The sequence below is a fragment of the Papio anubis genome, chromosome 7, assembly GCF_008728515.1.
Source record: "Papio anubis isolate 15944 chromosome 7, Panubis1.0, whole genome shotgun sequence".
Taxonomy (NCBI): Eukaryota; Metazoa; Chordata; class Mammalia; order Primates; family Cercopithecidae; genus Papio; species Papio anubis.
The window spans coordinates 131,747,968-131,766,414 of record NC_044982.1 but is presented as its reverse complement, the minus strand read 5'-3'; the positions used below and the strand labels follow the sequence as shown (position 1 = coordinate 131,766,414).

Sequence of the window (18,447 nt, the reverse complement as noted above, 5' to 3'; positions counted from 1 at the left end):
AAAGACAAGCCACAGACCAGAAAAAATAATTTCAAGCCATATATTAGATAAAGGACTTGTATTCATAATATATAGAGATTTCACAAAATCTAAATATTTAAAAATATCCAATAAAAATGGGTAAAACACTTGAACACACACTTTACCAAAGAAGATATAGGGATGGCAAATAAACACATGAAAAAATGCTCAGTATCGTTAGTCATTAGGAACATGCAAAATTTTAAGCCATATATGCATTTATTAGAATGTCTAAAATTAAAAAAGATTGATCATACTAAGTATTGGTAAGGATGCAGCAGTTTCTTAAAAAGTTAAACATAACACCTGCCATGTGGGCCAGGACTGGAGTGAGATGACTGAGGAGACTGTCTCCTTTAAATTGCATCCTAGGTGCTTCTCTGGTTTCACCCTAGTCCTGGACTTGCATGTAACTTAGCCATTCTGCTCCTTCTCTTGAACTATTATATTTGCCAAGAGTTTCACAACTTTGTTTTCACAAGTTTGTTTAAAATGGAAAAGTTGAAGTCTGAATCTCCTAGTGCTCTCTTAGCATTTCTCCAGAGCCAATAAAAATTATACAGAACATTCATTCGATTGCTATTTTACTAAGGATGCTTCCCAATTCCCTTAGGGATGGATGTTGAATTTTATCAAATAATTTTGGCATCTACTAAGATGATCATATGACTTTCTCCTTTAAACTTTTAAGACACTGAATTAAGTTTTATTTAACATGTTTTAAATTAGGAAACATTTCAAACATACTGAAAAATACAAACAATAATGTAACAGACACATATGCACCCACTACCAGTATTTATAGACATTAGCATTTTGCCATATTTGCTTCAGCTCACTCTCTCTCTCTTTCTTTTTTTTTTCCAAGATGGGGTCTCACTCTGTCACCCAGGCTGGAGTGCAGTGGGATGATCACTGCTTGCTGCAGCCTCCATCTCCCAGGCTTAAGCAATCCTCCCACCTCAGCCTCCTGAGTAGCTGGGCTACAGGCACGTGCCACCATGCCCAGCTAATTTTTTGTATTTTTGGTAGAGATGGGGTTTTGCCATGTTGCCCAGGCTGGTTTCGAACTCATGAGTTCAACTGATCCACCTGCCTCAGCCTCCCAAAATGCTGGGATTACAGGCCTGAGCCACCACACCCAGCCTCACTCTCTCTTTTTAGATAAACAAAATGCATACAATAAAGTTTTCCATTTTCTCCCTTTCATCCTTTCCTTTCTGTTGAACTAGCATTTCTACTGAAGTTGGTATGTGCATTATCATGAATATTTTAATACATTCTATGTGATTTTATTTTATGTTTTAAAAATTTTATATAAATGGTATCATACTGAATGTATCATTGTGCAACTTGGATTAATTTCTATTTTAATTTATGTTTTTTATTTTCCATGCTTTTAGTTTGTGTTTTTTTGCCTTCTGTGATCAATTTTTCTTCATTCCCTTTTATCTCCTCTCTTCATTTTAAAGTTATGTATTTTATTTCTATTCTGAATCCTCCTGCTGAAAAAACTAAAAAGTTGGAAAAAATACTAATTTTTTTCTCAGAAGCATTGTAGAACTGTCAAAGTAGTAAGGACTTACGGGCCAAAATCTAAGAAAACACTGGAATCTGGGGAAAGAAGCTGAGCATGAATGTACTGAAGATGCCTTTTCTCTGAGGGAACTTGTTGATCTGGACAGATTTGAACCTTGGTTTTAACAGATGTACGCAGGGCCTATCCAAGGAGGGGATCCTACAAGATGACCCCTCCGTAACTGAGCTAGCACCCCAAAGGGGTGTCACCCTCAGAGTAAAAGAAAATCTGAAATATACTGCTATGATTTCAACTCATGTTGAAACTTAATCCTCAAGGAAACACTTTTAAGAAGTTGGCCTTTAATAGGCAGAGCCCTCATGACTGGATTAGACCATTCATGGATTAATGAGTTAATAGGTTAATAGATTAATAAATTAATGAGTTATCTTGGGAATGAGTTAATTATCACCAGAGTAGATCTGTTATTTAAAAAAGCCAGTAGGGCCACCTATCATAAACCCCTTTACCATGTGATGACCTATACTGCCTGAGGACTCTGCAAAGAGTCCCAACCAGCAAAAACGCCCTCACCAGACGCAGTCCTTCAATCTTGGACTTCCCAGCCTCCAAAACTAAGACATACATTTCTGGCAGGGCATAGTGGCTCACGCCTGTAATCGCAGCACTTTGGGAGGCTGAGGAGGGCAGATCATGAGGTCAGGAGTTCAAGACCAGCCTGACCAACATGGTGAAACCCTGTCTCTACTAAAAATACAAAAATTAGCTGGGCATGGTGGTGTAAGCCTGTAGTCCCAGCTACTTAGGAGGCTGAGGCAGGAGAATCGCTTGAACCCAGGAGGTGGAGGTTGCAGTGAGCCGAGATCACACCACCGCACTCCAGCCTGGGTGACAGAGTGAGACTCTGTCTCAAAAAGAACAAAGAAAAGAAAAGAAAAAGACATTTATTTCCTTTATAAATTACCCAATCTCAGATATTTAGTTATACTACCCTCCCATACTCCCAGGGGTAGAAGGGAATATTGCCTTAACATTGAGAAGAACAGATGTAAAAAGAAAAGGAGAGAACTCCTCCCTGAAAAGTTGTACCCCACCAAGAATTACAGAGCTGGGTTTGGATAGTCAGGGAACATGAAACCATGAAGTTGGATAATGTGGTTCTGACTGGTAGAGGAAAATTCTCACTGAAAGAAGGTAACCTTCATCCTAGGCCTCGAAGAATTCCTTTATATAATATTTTAGGGACAATAATCAGTGCACAGTAAAACATACATGTGCACATGTGCATACACACACAAACAGAAGAGGTCTCATGAGAAAAAATATAGATATGAAATTTAGCAGATATATGAATTATCAGAGTCTATTTATAATTTAAAACATCAAAATACTCTAAAAAGTGATCATATTTGAAAAGAACCAATGGTATTGTATAGAAATAAATATAAAAAATGAAAAAATTAAAAAATCAGTGGACAGGCTGGGCTTGGTGGTGTGTGCCAGTAATCTCAGCTACTTGGGAGGCTGAGGTGGGAGGATTGCCTGAGCCCTAGAGCTTGAGTCCAGTCTGGGCAACATAGTGAGACTCTGTCTCTTAAAAAAAATCAGTGGATAAATATAACAGCAAATTAGAAGACATATATATTAAGAAATTATGCAGAATGCAGCATAGATAGACAAAAAAGGACATATAGAAGAAAAGTTAGAAGACATGGAGGAGACTGGGGGAATCTAACATTTTTAAATCAGAGTTATAAAGGAAGAGGACGGAGAGAAATAATGACTAGGGATGTTCCAGAACTAATGAAGAAATTCATTTCAGATGACTTGGCCATCTCACTATAGACCTCAAATGTTTGCAACACAGGCTATTCCATTTTAAAAACACTACTCCACTCATCATCTACAAATTAGAAGCTTCATTTATGTGTTGCTTATTTAATATGTCATTTAAAATTCCACTTTCATACCTGATAAATTGCAACTGTAGCCATCTGGGCCAATATTAAGTTCAAAAAGCAGGCAAGTTTCAGGTGGGCCATTCTATAATAAGAAATTAACACCTTGATGCTCTATGGATATTTTAGTATACAAATTTTATTGTTAAAGGGTGGTGGTGGTATTTAACATTTTCCATACTAAAATTATTGCTGCCATCTTTTATGGTGTGGAACTCTGAAACATCGGCAACTCATTTGTCTGTAATTCAGAGGGGACACAAATTACTTTCTGAAGACAATCTCATCCTTACTCCTAGTACTTTATTTCTTTGGCACAACTCCAAGTACCAGGTGGACTGACTTTCTATCCATGCAGCTTTTTTCATGTTTTAATATTCGACAGAAAATGTCAATGCTACCCCCCAGCTCTGCTGATTATTAAAACATAAGGCTCTGTACTTAATTAGTGACAATGAATAGATGTTTTCTAGGTATTTCTCAGGAGAGTTAATCTCAAATTCAGAGCTGTTCACTGTATTTTAAAAGCTCAGTTGAAAGAAACACTAAGGAGGGCCATTGGAAGGATTTGCAATTCATTCATTTTTCTGGATACAAGAAAATCTACCTCTGGATTAAGACATACCATACGTAGAATCTTGCCTACGATGACCCAATAGAGAAATTATTTTCTGGTTTTAATTTAAGCAGTTTTGCTTTTCCAAGAAATTGATGTGCTTTCTGCATTATAGACAACATATCTATTTATGGTCCAGTACCTTACTACTACTGCTTTAGGGCTTAAACTTAGGGAGACAGGATGTACGCATAGCTTTCAATTCTGTTTTTGACATGGTCACTTTGCTGTAGTTACAGACTCATCAAAATGGCCATGGTTATGACAAAATAGAAATTCATTTTTATTGTTTATACCTCATTCCTTATACTCACTTCATTCCTGAGCCTCATCACATTTCTGATCTTCACCCCAGCTGAGGATGTCAGTAATTGCAGGAGGCTCAGGAATGGGCTGAAAACAGTCATTTTGCACAATGTGTCAAAATAAGAAAAAAAAATGTATAAGAGTTTCTATTTTAGTCTGTACCAAAATGTACCCTAGTCAAAATGATTGCATCAAAATTTTAATTACTCAGGAGACTATTAATATAACAAATGCCAAATTCATTTAACAAACTTTTATTGTGTCTCAGCTATGGGTTAGGCATTTGGTACATGAAAGTGATAATGAGATACTACAAGATAAACCCAAATTGATAGCAAAGAAATTAATCTAATATTTGAGAGTGGAACTAGCAGAATCCGTACATAATAGAAGTAACCAACTACCTATAAAGAAGTAGACGGGTCTGTGTGTAAATCAGTAACTAAGGAATTCTGGAAAGAAAGTTAAAATGAAATTCATTGAGCATATTTATTAGGAGCTGGTCCTGTGTTTTTCCCTGAGTGAGGAGTGCCCAAAACTTCAAACAAGATAAAAAGAGAATAGTCTCAGGAAAAGATGAATGTATTGCTATGCTATAATTCAATCCAGCTCAATCTAATCAATTTTACCATACTTTGGTAGAAGAAATATTTTAATAAAGACATACTGTTCTGCACGGCTCCTGTAGTGGTGCAATAGACCAAAAAATGCAAAGAATGCTTGCCATTTCTTCCTTTATGTGTTTATGCATTGTCAAAGATTCACAGAGGCTTGGTGTAGGTTTTGTGATAAGCACTGAAAATGTAAAGACCAATAAGACACAGTCTCCACTCACAACAAACTTACAGTCTAGTAGAGAGCAACAGACCAGAAAACCAATCATTATATTATAGGCTGACTATGACTGTAACTATTAATAATAATTACATGCTGTGTTAGTCAGCTATGGACACAATACTGCATAAGAATGCAGTGATTTAAAATAGCACTTGTATTCTCTAGGTCTGTGGGCTAGATAGGTAAGACTCCAACCCCTGGGTTTTGGGCTCTCGGATACAGGTTGGGTTTAGGTCAGCTCCATATGCTCCTCATCTTTGGACCAGAAGCTGCCTGGGGTATGTGGTCTGTTCCATGTGTCTCACTCAGGGACTAGGCTGAATAATCAGCAGCAACCTGGGAAATACTCTTCACGTAACTGGAACAGGAGGGCAAGCTCAAGCATACAGCATATGTCAAACCTCTGAATTACAGATGCTGACATCCCATTGGCCAAAACCCAAAACATATAACCAAGACTAATGTCAATAGGATAGGAAAGAAACTATAATTGGAGTCTACAGGAGCAAATATTTGCTGAACAATAATCCAAACTCACACATACACAGTGCAACTGGAAAAAATAGAGAAGGATTATATAAGTCAAAGTTCTTGATTATAACCAGTAGAAACAGACTCTGGAATATTTAAGCAGAAAAGGCATTTACTAAGGAGCCCTATTGATTAGTACATAAAGTCTCTTGAAAGGTCTGAAAACCAGTCCCAGAGACTATGCAACCAGGTACAACTTCCAAAATCATACAAAAGTAGGCTAGAGAAGACACCACTGTTATTGCCAGTAGTACAGACACTCCCACTATAACTGCCCACACTACTAATACAATACTGTTGCTAGAACTACTGGCACTATTGCCTCTAAAAATTGATTTTAGCTGCCTTTTTTGTTGCTATACATTGTCAGAGTTCTGAAAAAGATGCTCTTTTTCATGCCATTAGCTTCTAATTCAAAATCTGGAACATATGTATTTGATTGGCAGATTCTAGATCACATGCACATGCTCTGATTACAGGGGATGTGGGAAAGCAAGCATGTGGCTTTTTCAGTTTTTAAAGAGGGGGAGCCTCCATCTCATAATGGCAACATCTCAAACACAGGGAGGGGACTCAGATGCTGTGTGGCAAGAAATAAGAATGAGGAATTTCCATTATAAGCACACAGATGGAGGCAGAGGCATCAGGAAAGTCTTCCCAGAGTAGATTAGGTTCAAGTTGAATCTTAAAGAATAAACAGGAGCTAGAGAATTGAAAAAGGGTAATAATGGCCTTTGAAATAGAAAGAGTCATGAGAAAATGGCACACTTGTGGATGTGCACTAGTTTAGTACAGCTTAAGTACAACGTATGGGGATGGATGTGTATGGAGCAGTCATGGAAGAGTGTCATGAGATTGTTGGTGAAAGAAATAGGAGATACATCATGAAAGCCTCGATTTTTTGTTTGTTTGTTTTGTTTTTGTTTTTGTTTGAGATGGAGTTTTTGCTCTGTGGCCCAGGCTGGAATGCAACGGTGCAATCTCGGCTCACTGAAACCTCTGCCTCCTGGGTTCAAGTGATTGTCCTGCATCAGCCTCCTGAGTAGCTGGGATTACAGGTGCCCACCACCATGCCTGGCTAATTTTTGTATTTTTAGTAGAGACGAGGTTTCACCATGTTGCCCAGGCTGGTCTCGAACTCTTGACCTCAGGTGATCTGCCTGCCTCAGCCTCCCAAAGTGTTAGGATTACAGACATGAGCCATGGTGCCCGGCGAAGCCTTGTGTGTTATGTAATGTTATTTGGTCAGGTTATAATGTAGGAGAAAGAGAAAATCAGTATTTCATATAGAAAGGTATTTAATTCAGGGAAATATAACATTGGCAGAAAAACTGGAAGAATAGAAATCAAGGGGCTGCTATAATTTCATAGCTGAGATCTAGGGTTCAGGAAGCTGCTGCTGCTGTTGCCATTGTGGCTGCATCAGTTGCCTCTCACATCCGTGAAACTGGTGAATAGATATCAGGACTCCAAGTTTAACTACTGCAATTGTCTCTTAACACCAGCATCTTCATAACTTTGCTTGCCAGTATCAACAACAACAGAATATCGCCTCTACCTCATTTTTGTCTTCCAAATCTGGTGGTAATGCATCAAATTGGCAGAATCTACTACATCTAGAGCTCCGGTGGCACTATTGTATGGGGAATATAGGGTTTTTTTGTTTGTTTATTTATTATTTATTTATTTATTTATTTTTAGATTTCCATCATCTCTGATTAGGAGAATGGAGAGAAATTAAAGTAGTCAATCCATAGTGTCTAACACACCATGTATGTCATTTATGTATGAAGTTTATCTCAAGGACTATGAAAACAGTTAATATATATCTAAAGTATGGATATTACACACTTAGATTTGCTTTCTGAAAAGTTGTTTCTGCGACACTGGAAGTAATTAATTACAAGAGTATACAATAAAATATTTTTGTAGTAACTCAAGTGAGATAGGGTAGAATAACTAGGAATTGAGAGTAAAGTAAGTGCTGGGGAAATACAGAGAAGGTAGAATCTTCAGAACATGGTACAGGGTCAATTAGTTATACTGGGTTGGAGAAAGACAAGATGAGGTTTACTCTCAGTTTTCAGAGTTGGATAACTGAAGAAGTGGTGATGTGATTCAACAAAATGGAATAGAGAAAGAAAAAGAGAAAGAAGCATAATTAGTTGTAGAAATGTTGAGCTGTTAAGTCCTGTAGGACAGTTAAAAGGAGCTTTCAAGTTTGTGATAAGATATATGGCTCTGATGCTTTGGAGAGGGATGTGCTTTGAAGGTATAAATTCAGAAATTATGGGCATATATATAAAAGTCAGTATCACAGGAAAATTCAGTGACATTGTATTTGGATAACTAACACTAGCTACTAAAACAAATTACCAAAAATTCTTGGTGGCTTAAGATAATAAGGTTTATTTTCTACGCACCTCATGGTTCAGAGTAATCCTATGATTTTGGTGGGGGAGATATTTCTGTTCCATCAACCATTCAGAAACCCCAGGTTACTTCTTTGCAGTAGCTCCCATGTCTTCTAGAGCTCAAAATACTCTGGTTGATCCTCTGCATCTGACTGACCCAAGAACCAAAAAAGCCTGGGAGAATGTTAACAAGTTTTAGGGGCCAGGCTAGAAGTAATGTTAGAATGGAGCTTCTCCAGCTGAGTGCAGTGGCTCATGCCTGTAATCCCAGCACTTTGGGAGACCAAACCGGGTGGATCACCTGAGATCAGGAGTTTGAGACCAGCCTGGCAAACATGGTGAAACCCCCATCTCTACTAAAAATACAAAAGTTAGCCAGGTGTGGTGGTACACACCTGTAATCCCAGGTACTTGGGAGGCTGAGGCAGAAGAATTGCTTGAACCTGGGAGGCAGAGGTTGCAGTGAGCCAAGATTGCACCACTGCACTCCAGCCGCGGTGACAACAGCGAAACAACATCTCAAAAGAAAAAAATGGAGCTTCTCAAACTATCTGTAGGAAAGGACCAATTAAAAAAAATTCCAATCTGCTGCAGACCATTACTTTTGTAAAAGACAATAAAAATGTTGTGATGTTGTGAGCATAGAGGGAACATCTCTCAAAATAATAAAAGCCACATATGAAAACTCACAGCCAACATTTTACTGAAAAGTTAAAAGCATTCCTCTTAAGAACTGGAACACATGAGCATGCCCACTTTCACCACTCCTATTCAATATAGTACTGAAAATACTAGCTAGTCCAATCAGGCAAGAGAAAGAAATAAAAGGCATCTGAATTGGAAAAGAGAAAGTCAAATTATCTCTGTTTGCTGATAACATGACCTTATATTTAGAAACTCCTAAAGACTCCTCCAAAAGACTGCTAGATTTGATAAATGACTTCAGTGAAGTTTCAAGATACAAAATCAACATATGAAAATCAGTAGCATTTCTATACTCCAATAACAGTCAAGCTGAGAACTGGATCAAGAACTCAATTCCATTTACAATAGCTGCAAAAGGAAAAAAGAAATAAGATACCTAGGAATACATTTAACCATGGAGGTGATATATCTCCACAAGAAGAATTATAAAACACTGATGAAGGAAATTGTGTATGACACAAATAGAAAAACAACCCATGGATTGGAAGAAACAGTATCACTAAAATGACCCTACTGCCTAAAGCAATCTATGAATTCAGTGCAATTCCCATCAAATTACCAATGTCATTTTTCACAGAATTAGAAAAAACAATCTTCAAATTCTTATAGAACCAATGCCGGGCATGGTGGCTCACGCCTATAATCCCAACAGTTTGGGAGGTGGAGGTGCACATTGCTTGATCCCAGGAGTTTGAGAACAGCCTGGGCAATATAGCAAGACCCCACCTCTACAAAGAATTTAAGAAAACTTAGCGGGGTGTGGTGGCATGTGTCTGTAGTTCAGCTACTTGGGAAGCTGAGGTGGGAGGATCACTTGAGTCCTGGAGGTTAGATTGCAGTGAGCTGTGATTGTGCCACTGCACTCCACCTGAGACTGTCTCAAGAAAAAAAACATCTTATGGAATTAAAAAAAAAAAAAAAAAAAAAAAGCCTGAAGAGCCAAAGCAATCCTAAGCAAAAAGAGCAAGGCTGGAGGCATACATTATCTGATGTCAAAATATACTATGAGGTTACAGTAACCAAAACAACAAGGTACTACTATAAAAACAGACACATAGATCCATGGAACAGTATAGAGAGCCCAGAAATAAAGCCACATACCTACCACCAATTGACCTTTGACAAAGTCAACAAAAGTACACACTAAGGAAAAGACACCCTATTCAATATATGGTGCTGGGAGCCTCTGTTACAGGATTGAATTGTCACTGCTGGAGTGATGAAAAGTTGCTGGATTCATCATGACAGGAAGATAAAGAAAAAACAGGCAAACAGGAAGGAGCAAAGCCCTTCTTCCTCCTCTAGTCTTCCAGTCTTTCTTTAGTTCCCCCTATTGGCAGAGCCTAACAGCAACTGGAAAAACACAAAGTTGTTTTGTAGGGTCCTAGCTCCCAGCATCACAAAGCAAGAAGGGTGGCTGTGGAACTGGAATAAATAGTAGTTTAACATGCCCACAAGCCAAGGATACAGCTGTAGGTAAAACCCTAGAGAGGGTATATTCAGCTTGATCCTACAGGGAAATTCTGGAGTGTAAGTTATGTGTCTAAGTTGTTCCTACCCAAGACAGGGGGAGCTAAAGTTTCCATACTCCTGTATTTATCAGTGATTGGTTAAGCACTGCGCTTGAGGAATATAATTTCCCAGGGACTTCTAGTCCTTGTGAAAGAATGCAAAGTAGTTCCAAAAGCCTAAGGACAGTCCTGTGAAAAAGAGTTGCAGATCCCAGCTGTTGAAAATAGAAGCACAGTGAAACTTCAGGTAATGGAAGCACTCAAAAAAGGTAGATAAATATCACCTGCCTTTAAATACTGAAGCATCAACAGTATTTATTCTGCAGACATAGTTCTAAAAGCTGCCTTATTTTTCTGCTTTTTTGACTAAATTTTTCTCATTTTCAATTTAATGGCCGTTACTTTGAGGCTATCTGAAATAATAGGTGCTATCTGAAACACGTGTAATCTGATCTTTTCCTAAGTGCAAGTCACTTTTTTCAAATTCTACTGGTGCTTCCTTGCTCAAAGTCTTTTAAAGTCACATCTCTGTCTGGAATGTAGAAGAAGTAGTGTTTTCCAACCCTGCAAAGTCCCCCATTGGTGGACTCTCTCTATTCCCTTTCATTTCGGTTCATAATGTCAGGGCTCAGAGAACAACACCTCAAAGTATGGTGCTTTGGGGTGTGCTGAGCACTTCTGAATTAAAGAAAATTGGAAAGGCTTAGAAGTTGCCCCAGAACAAAGGACTTTCTAACATTCTTCTGTCCCCCCAACCCCCAAACACAGGGAGACGCTCTCCCTGGAAGTTCCCTTATCTTACAGAAGAAAAGTTTTTTCAAAAGAAATGCAATTGTTCTAAAGCCTCCTCCCTAGGAATCTCATCAAATAACCAGCCAAGATTAACCATAAGAAGAGAAAAGACTAAAAGTCATCGTCATGCCCAGACAGACTGTTCCTCTATTCTTCTCAGGGCAACTGAGATTACCTGGGAGACTTTATCTGCATAAGAAGACCATCTTTGTTCATTTCTGTTGCTCAAGCTGGAATGTAGTGGCAGGATCATGGCCCACTGTAGCCTTGAACTCCTGAACTGAAGGAATCCTCCTGCCTCAGCCTCCTCAGTAGCTGGGACTACAGGTACACACCACACCTGGCTGCTGCTGTTCTTACAATAGTAACCTGGAGTAACCTGATATTAACCAATCAGTTTTCTTTCTATTATTCTGTCTCACTGCTCCACCTTACAAGGAAAGTAACTTTGAAGTGACCAACTTGCTTTTTGTTGTTTCTTCTTTCTTCAGCCCTTTTTCTGTCTGTAAAGCCAACCACATCTGCTCCATTCATGGGAACACCTATTCTATCGGTGTTCTATTGTCCCTCACCTTCCTTCAACTTTTTGCCACCTCCCCCAGAGCTCGGAGGAACTTTGTCCCAGACCATTGTCTGTTCTTTGAGCTCATTCATGTCTTCTGAAAATAATTTGCTACCCCTCAAAATTGCTTACGTCCTCTATTTTCTTCTCCCCTACGAAGCGAGTACTTGAGTGTCAACTGTCTGGCCCTTCTTTGAGTCTTATGTTTTGTATGACTCTTGTGCACAGTATCACGTTAATACCTTTGTATGCCTTTTCTCCTGTTATTCTCTCTATTGTTGGTAATTTCATCAGACTCAAACCTTCAGATGTGAAAAATTTCCTTTGCCCCCAACAATAAACTGGTTAATTCTGTTCTATGCTAATCTCCTTCTGATAATGTCTTGCTAAAAACATAAAAAATCACCAACATCTACCATTAATATTGCTTTCTGAACTCCTCCCTTAGCTTTACAAGTTATGTAGATACTAATCTGCCTTGTGAGATATTGTAAGCAAGAGTTTAGCCACCGCCTAATTGAACCTTCAGCTGTCCACCCTCCTACATCTATTTCCTCAATTCCCACCTGATTACTGTGCTAAGCTAATGACACATATTTTAGTTTTTTGTTATTGTAGGCCATCGCTATTGTTAATCAGAGTTAGTGATTTTAGCTATTGCAACAAACCACCCTCAAATCTCAGGGTCATAACCCAATAAAGATTTATTTTTTGCTCCAATCAGTCCAATGAGGATAAGTGTGTTGATACAATTATTAAGAAACCCAGAGTCCTTCTATTTAATGTTTCTGCCATCCCCCAGCTTCTCAGAGTTTTCTGTGTCTGGCTGACTGGTGTGTGAAAAACAAACAGGAACTATAAATTACTGGAAGTTTTAAGGTCAGGCTTACATGGGAGGGTCACTGCTTCTGTTTACATTCCACTGTCCAGAATTAGTCACACAGCCCAATATAAAGGTAAGATAGCTGGGAAACATAGGTTTTCTGGGTGCAAAGAGGAAAATAAGATGGTGAATATGTATCATTATCTCTGTCACACTTAACGACGATTTCAGTTGCAGGTAACAGAAAATTCAACTCAAATTGGCTTTGTTGGGGAGGAAAAACTTTTCCTTCTACCTTTTGAGGTTCTATAATTGGGGGCCTGTGAATTAAACTGACAAAGGACAAGAGAAGACAGATTTTAATCACATATATGTAAGGGAGATCACAAAGAAGTGTGACTCCAGAGGCTGGTTAGAATTTGGGGCTTATAGACTGATACTTCCCTGAAGGGGAGGGGGAGAAAAGCACTTATGGGAAAACAAATGACTTCTTAGAAGGGGAAGGAGCGGAAAGGGCACTTATGGAAACGACTTTCGGGAAAGATAAATGGGCCCTTTGGAGAATAGATGGGAGATATCATAGTTTTTTTGACAATGTCTGTTTAGATGTGGTGACAATTCTCACAGTCTCTGACGGTGACTCAATCTTCCTTGGTTGCTCCCTGGAGGGAATTTATAACAATTGAGTTCTTTTGGGTTCTTTTGAAAGGCTCTGCTTTTAGGTAGATAAGGGATTTCAGGAACTTAAACATATTCAGCTCAAAATAATTTTTATGCCACAATGGCTTATTCTGGATCCCTTCAGCTTAAACAACAAAGGGAATTTATTGGCTCATAAACCAGAGAAGTCTAGAGGTAGTATGGGTTCCGGTGATGTTTTATTTGAAGGTTTATGATTCTCTCAGGGATTGGCTTCCTTTCCCTATGATTGATTCTCCCAACCATTCCTCCTCCACGTGTTGGCTTTATTTTCAGTTGGCTCTACTTAGTAGCAAAGGGAAAAAAAAAGAGAGAGAGAGAGAGAATGTAGCTCTTCCAGTATTTACATTTGAATGCTATACTATTCAGAGAAAAAAAATAATTTCTCTGTTCTTTGCTATAAAACAAAAATCCTAGGCTTCCCTCTGATTGGCCTCTGAAACAAAACTAGTTCAAAGGGTGAGGATAACTCTGATAACTTTTGGCCAGTTGGACAATTCTTGGACCTGTTATGGGGTGTATTACGTCTGTCCAAATTGCATAGATGAACACAAAGTACTTGTGGAATGAGAGCTGGGAGATCACCCATATTCATTGCAGTAATTCAGGTAGGGATATGGAGCATAATCTCACTTAAGGAGAATGAGTACTGTGAGGATATCTATAGCAAGTGTGTAACATGTAAAATAGGCTGAGAACATAAGTCAGAGAAGCTCGTAAAAAACGATGGGAAAGTTCAGACAGTAAGTCAGGAGAACCAAAAGAATGGCGTTCTAGAGGCCAAGGGCGTATGATGTCAGAAGTTTGAAGTACGATGTCAGAATCATCCAAATAACTTCCTGTGTGCTGATTCTATACTCACGAGTCATCTTTTGTAATTTGGCTTCTCATGTAAATGTTCCTTTGAATGAAAATGTTAACCAGCTTTCTGGTCTCCATGGCAGTTGTGTTTTTCATGAACAACAACAAAAAACAATTGCAATTCTCGTTTACACATCAGTCTCAGTAAGTTTGGTTGGTATGAATCATCCCGCAGGATTCAAATTAGTTCTGGAGACTGGCAACACTGAGCTTTTGTCTCTACAAAGTGAGGACTAGACTCTAGAATACAGAGTGCAATCTTCTCTTTCATCCTGTTACAAATAAAAATAATAGGATGCCATCATTTTGTTTTATTTTTTATTTTTATTTTTTATTTTCATAGGTTTTTGGGGAACAGGTGGTGTCTGGTTACATGAATACGTTCTTTAGTGGTGATTTCTGAGATTATGGCGCACCCATCACCCAAGCAGTATACACTCTACCCAATGTATGGTCTTTCATGCCTCACTCCCTTCCCACGCTCTCCGCGGAGTCCCCAAAGTCCACTGTATCATTACTATGCCTTTGCATCCCTACAACTTAGTTCCCACTTATGAGAACATACAATGTTTGGTTTTCCATTCCTGAGTTACTTCACTTAAAACAATGGTCTCCAATTCCATCCAGGTTGCTGCGACTGCCATTATTTCATTCCTTTTTATGAGGATGCCATTGTTTTGGACCAAACTCCTGCACTAAGCCCCAACAGACTAGACTAAAAATCAACATGGAGTTACCCATGCTCACAAAACTGAAACTGAGTTGTTATGTGGCCTTCTGAGAAATCAGGAGAGAGGTAACAGCCTAATTTCCCAAACAGGCCAGTTTAAACCTTCAATCCCCATAATAATGAAGTTCTCTGTTTTAACTCTTGTTTGTTTGTTTTTGAGACAGAGTCTTGATCTGTTGCTCAGGCTGGACTGCAGCGGCAGGATCATGGCTCACTGCAGCCTTGAACTCCTGAACTGAAGGAATCCTCCTGCCTCAGGCTCCTCAGTAGCTGGGACTACAGGTACACACCACCACACCCAGCTGCTATTGTTCTTACAATAGTAACCTGGAGTAACCTGATATTAATCAATCAGTTTTCTTTCTATTATTCTGTCTCACTGCCCCACCTTACAAGGAAAGTAACTTTGAAATGACCAACTTGTTTTTTGTTGTTTCTTTCTTCAGCCCTTTTTCTGTCTATAAAGCCAACCACATCTGCTCCATTCAAGGGAACACCTATTCTGTTTTATGGAATGAAGTGGTGCCTGAATCTAGAATTGCAATAAAGCCAAGTGAGATCTTTAAATTCGTTGTAATTTTGCCTGACACTGTAGCATGCTTTGCTAACCTGTAGGGACTGTATTTGAAAAACGACGTCTTAAGAATATTTCAAGATTTTGGAATTTTTAAACTTTCCATGTTTGCTGTTTTGACTATTTTCTGTCTTTTCCTGTAAAGTTTATTTTCAGGGCCAGCAGGAAAGGGAAAGCTGGGTAGATGATCCCAGGCCCATTTGGGAGAAGGCTAGGTCATGGTTACCTCCAAGTACACAAGATCTGTAGGAGTGATCCAGGTGGCCTTTGGGGAAGATTAATTTGGGGGCAGTAATCAATATGGAGACTACAATAATGATAAACACTTGAGGAAAGCTAGGGAAAGCTGGATGAGAGAGAAGAAACTGAATTCAAATAGGAAGACGAATTAGCAAGATTCAGTGATTGAACAGGGTGTCTGTTAAGGATCCTACGAGGCAAGATTTCAAGTCTTGGTCACTCACAAGCTGCACCAGTAATGCCATTGCTCTTGAGAAGACAATCAGTTTAGGAAACTTTCCTTACAGATCAGAATACAGCTTTTAGCAAGTATTTATGCAAGCAGTATCTTGGCAAGTGTTCTTCTTGTAAATTCTTATACTCTCGTTGTCATAACTTTTGAAAATGCTATTACAGGTTAATATCCAGATGGCAGAATTAGGAATTAGAGTGTGAAAGTTAATCATTCGAATTGGGTCACTCTTGTCATAGCCAACTAAAAGAGTGGAGAAGCCAGTGGTGGGGGAAGCAGGGCACATAACATTGCTCCAAGAATAGAATTCTCTGCAAGCCTGGCTGCTGAAACCACCTGCTGTAACCTGAAATAAGTTTTATCTTCAGGTTTTAGCTTCTGAAAGAACCTGCTGCAGCTGTAGGGCAAGTTTTACAAACCCCCTTCACTCACCAATCAGAACTAACCAGCTGCCCAAAACTTTACTAAATGTCAATGAACTTTCTGGAAAAACAATAGATAACTTTTTTTTTTTTTTAAATAAAACCCCCTAACTCCTCTTTGTTCTTCTCACATACTGAAGACCACCCTGTATTTGTAATAACCTGAACTTGCAATTACTGTGTCCCAAATGAAACGCTAAATGTAGAGATTAGTCTCTTCGTATTTGACTTCGACAGGGTCGCAAGCAAAACCACACATTTAAAACAGACTTGGTAAAATCAGCCAATTATGAAAAGAAACGGACGATTCCTTTTTCTCTTCTGGTTTAGTCTTCGCCCCGCAGCCTCCGCAATTCTTTGGAACGGCGGTTCTACCCCGTGACCTTTTCACTTTCCAAGTCAACGGACTGGGGGTCGTTACACACGCGGAGGGCCCGGAACGCACGGCTCCTCGCCTGCAAATTCCGAGCAGTTTGGATTTTGGGGCTGCCGCCCGGCCACACCAACAAGCAGCTCGCACCCACATGGTGACCAGGCCCTGGCCCTCGCCCCCGACCGGCGCATGGGTCTTCGAGGGCCCGCGACGCGGCGCACATGTCGGTGCCCGCCTCCCGCGTCGGCGACAAGACAGGGAGCTCGGACACGGGGAGGCTGACCCGGAGCCTACCCATGAGGCAGCGCGCCGGCTGCACGAGAGCCCCCCCTTTCCACGGCTCGGCTGCCAGCTCCGCAATGGGAGCCGCCGCCGTCGCCGCAGTGTAGTTTTTCGTGCTCCTCCTTTTCCTCCTCCTCTTTCTCCTCCTCCTCAGGGCTCCAGTCAGGCCGATCCGCTCCGCTCACGGTAAGCGCCCCCCGCCCCCGCCCGCCCTGTGCTGCAGCAGGCAGAGGCCCTCCCGCGCGGCCTGCGCCGCCTCACTCCGGGGGCGCTGGACTGGGGGTCTTGAGGCCGGCGCGGGTCGTCGGGAGCGCCCAGGGCGCGGGGGAGGAGACCGGCTGCGCGGCGGCGGCCGGACCGCCATCTTGCGTCGGCCCAGGCGGGGGAGGAGGGATCCCGGCGCGACGCGGCAGCCGCCTCGGCTGCTGCAGGCCTGGGCCGCGCGGGCCGCCGCCTTCTGCTCCTCCACCACCTCCCCTCCCAGGCCTGTGCGCCTGTTTGTCCCCGGCCTGGTTTTGGCTTTTCTCTCTGGAGGCAACTCCCTTTGGTACATTTTGTGCCGATGTTTGGCCAAGACCCATGCTTCTCACACCACAGCCCACCCCCGTGTCTCTTCAGTCGTAGGAAAGGAGACCAAAAGGGGGTTCGGGATTTGCAGGCACAGGGCCCCTCGTTTGGCCCAGATGACCGGTCGTTCCACGTTTGCACCCTCATTTTTGTCAAAGGGACCTCCCCTGCTCTGCCATAGAATTCCCGTTATTGTCTACAGAAGAAGGGCCCTGAGGAGAAACGTGGAGTTGGAGACACAATTTTCTGAGCTTTGCAAGGTTCACTTACTGAGACGGAAAGAATGATCTCACTCTGAGGTTTTAGCCTGCTCCAGCGATGGAAGGAGTTCCTCCCAACTTATCTCAAGTTTTAACGCTTTTAAGGAGAAATCTGCTGGAGAGGAAAAACGTCAAGGTGAACCCGCTTCTGCAAGCAAGGGAGACCTTTGGCCAAGAGTCTTTGTTTGCGAAGATTCGTTAGTTTAAAAAAAAAAATCTGTCATCTTAAATATTTGGCTTTATTGTTTTCAGGTTTGGACAGAATTTGTCTTTTTTAGTGCCATGAAACATAAAATGGAACGCTGGAAGGAGAGTTTTAAAGCACAAAAGCTGCCTCTTAGCATCTGTAAGGTGTCCTGCTTTGGGGGACTACTGTGCCAACTCCAGCTGTCTCCACGCAGAAACTTAACCAGGGAAGGCACTGGTTTGCTTATACCATTGTTAGGGCTGTGTGCCTCTGATGTTTTAACATCATTACAAATACCGTTGTAATTGTGTCTTGCTTTTGTTTGTTTCTTTGATAACCCCTGATTTGTATCTCTTAGCAAACCCTTTTGAAGTGGTCTAGGTTGCGGGAATCATTTTGCAGGC

At 40.7% G+C, this 18,447-nt stretch overlaps 1 protein-coding gene across 20 annotated transcripts in view; it reads left to right on the top strand.

Annotated features, from left to right (window-relative positions):
- The window catches only part of LOC116268611 (zinc finger protein 280D-like), a 244,960-nt gene that overhangs the window by 141,864 nt on the left and 84,649 nt on the right, over positions 1-18,447 (top strand). For 3 of the 20 annotated variants that reach the window (XM_031669286.1, XM_031669277.1, XM_031669287.1), the window contains exon 1: positions 17,035-17,215. The exons of 3 other annotated variants lie outside the window; for them this stretch is intronic. Coding sequence is in view for 7 of the 17 variants with exons in the window: in XM_031669268.1 (XP_031525128.1) it covers positions 16,899-17,215 (317 nt within the window). In the remaining 10 variants the exon portion in view is untranslated. Of the gene's footprint in view, positions 1-15,180; positions 17,216-17,574; positions 17,993-18,447 lie in introns of those variants that run through there. 14 more of the 20 variants (XM_031669270.1, XM_031669271.1, XM_031669276.1 and 11 more) reach the window with 11 other exon arrangements.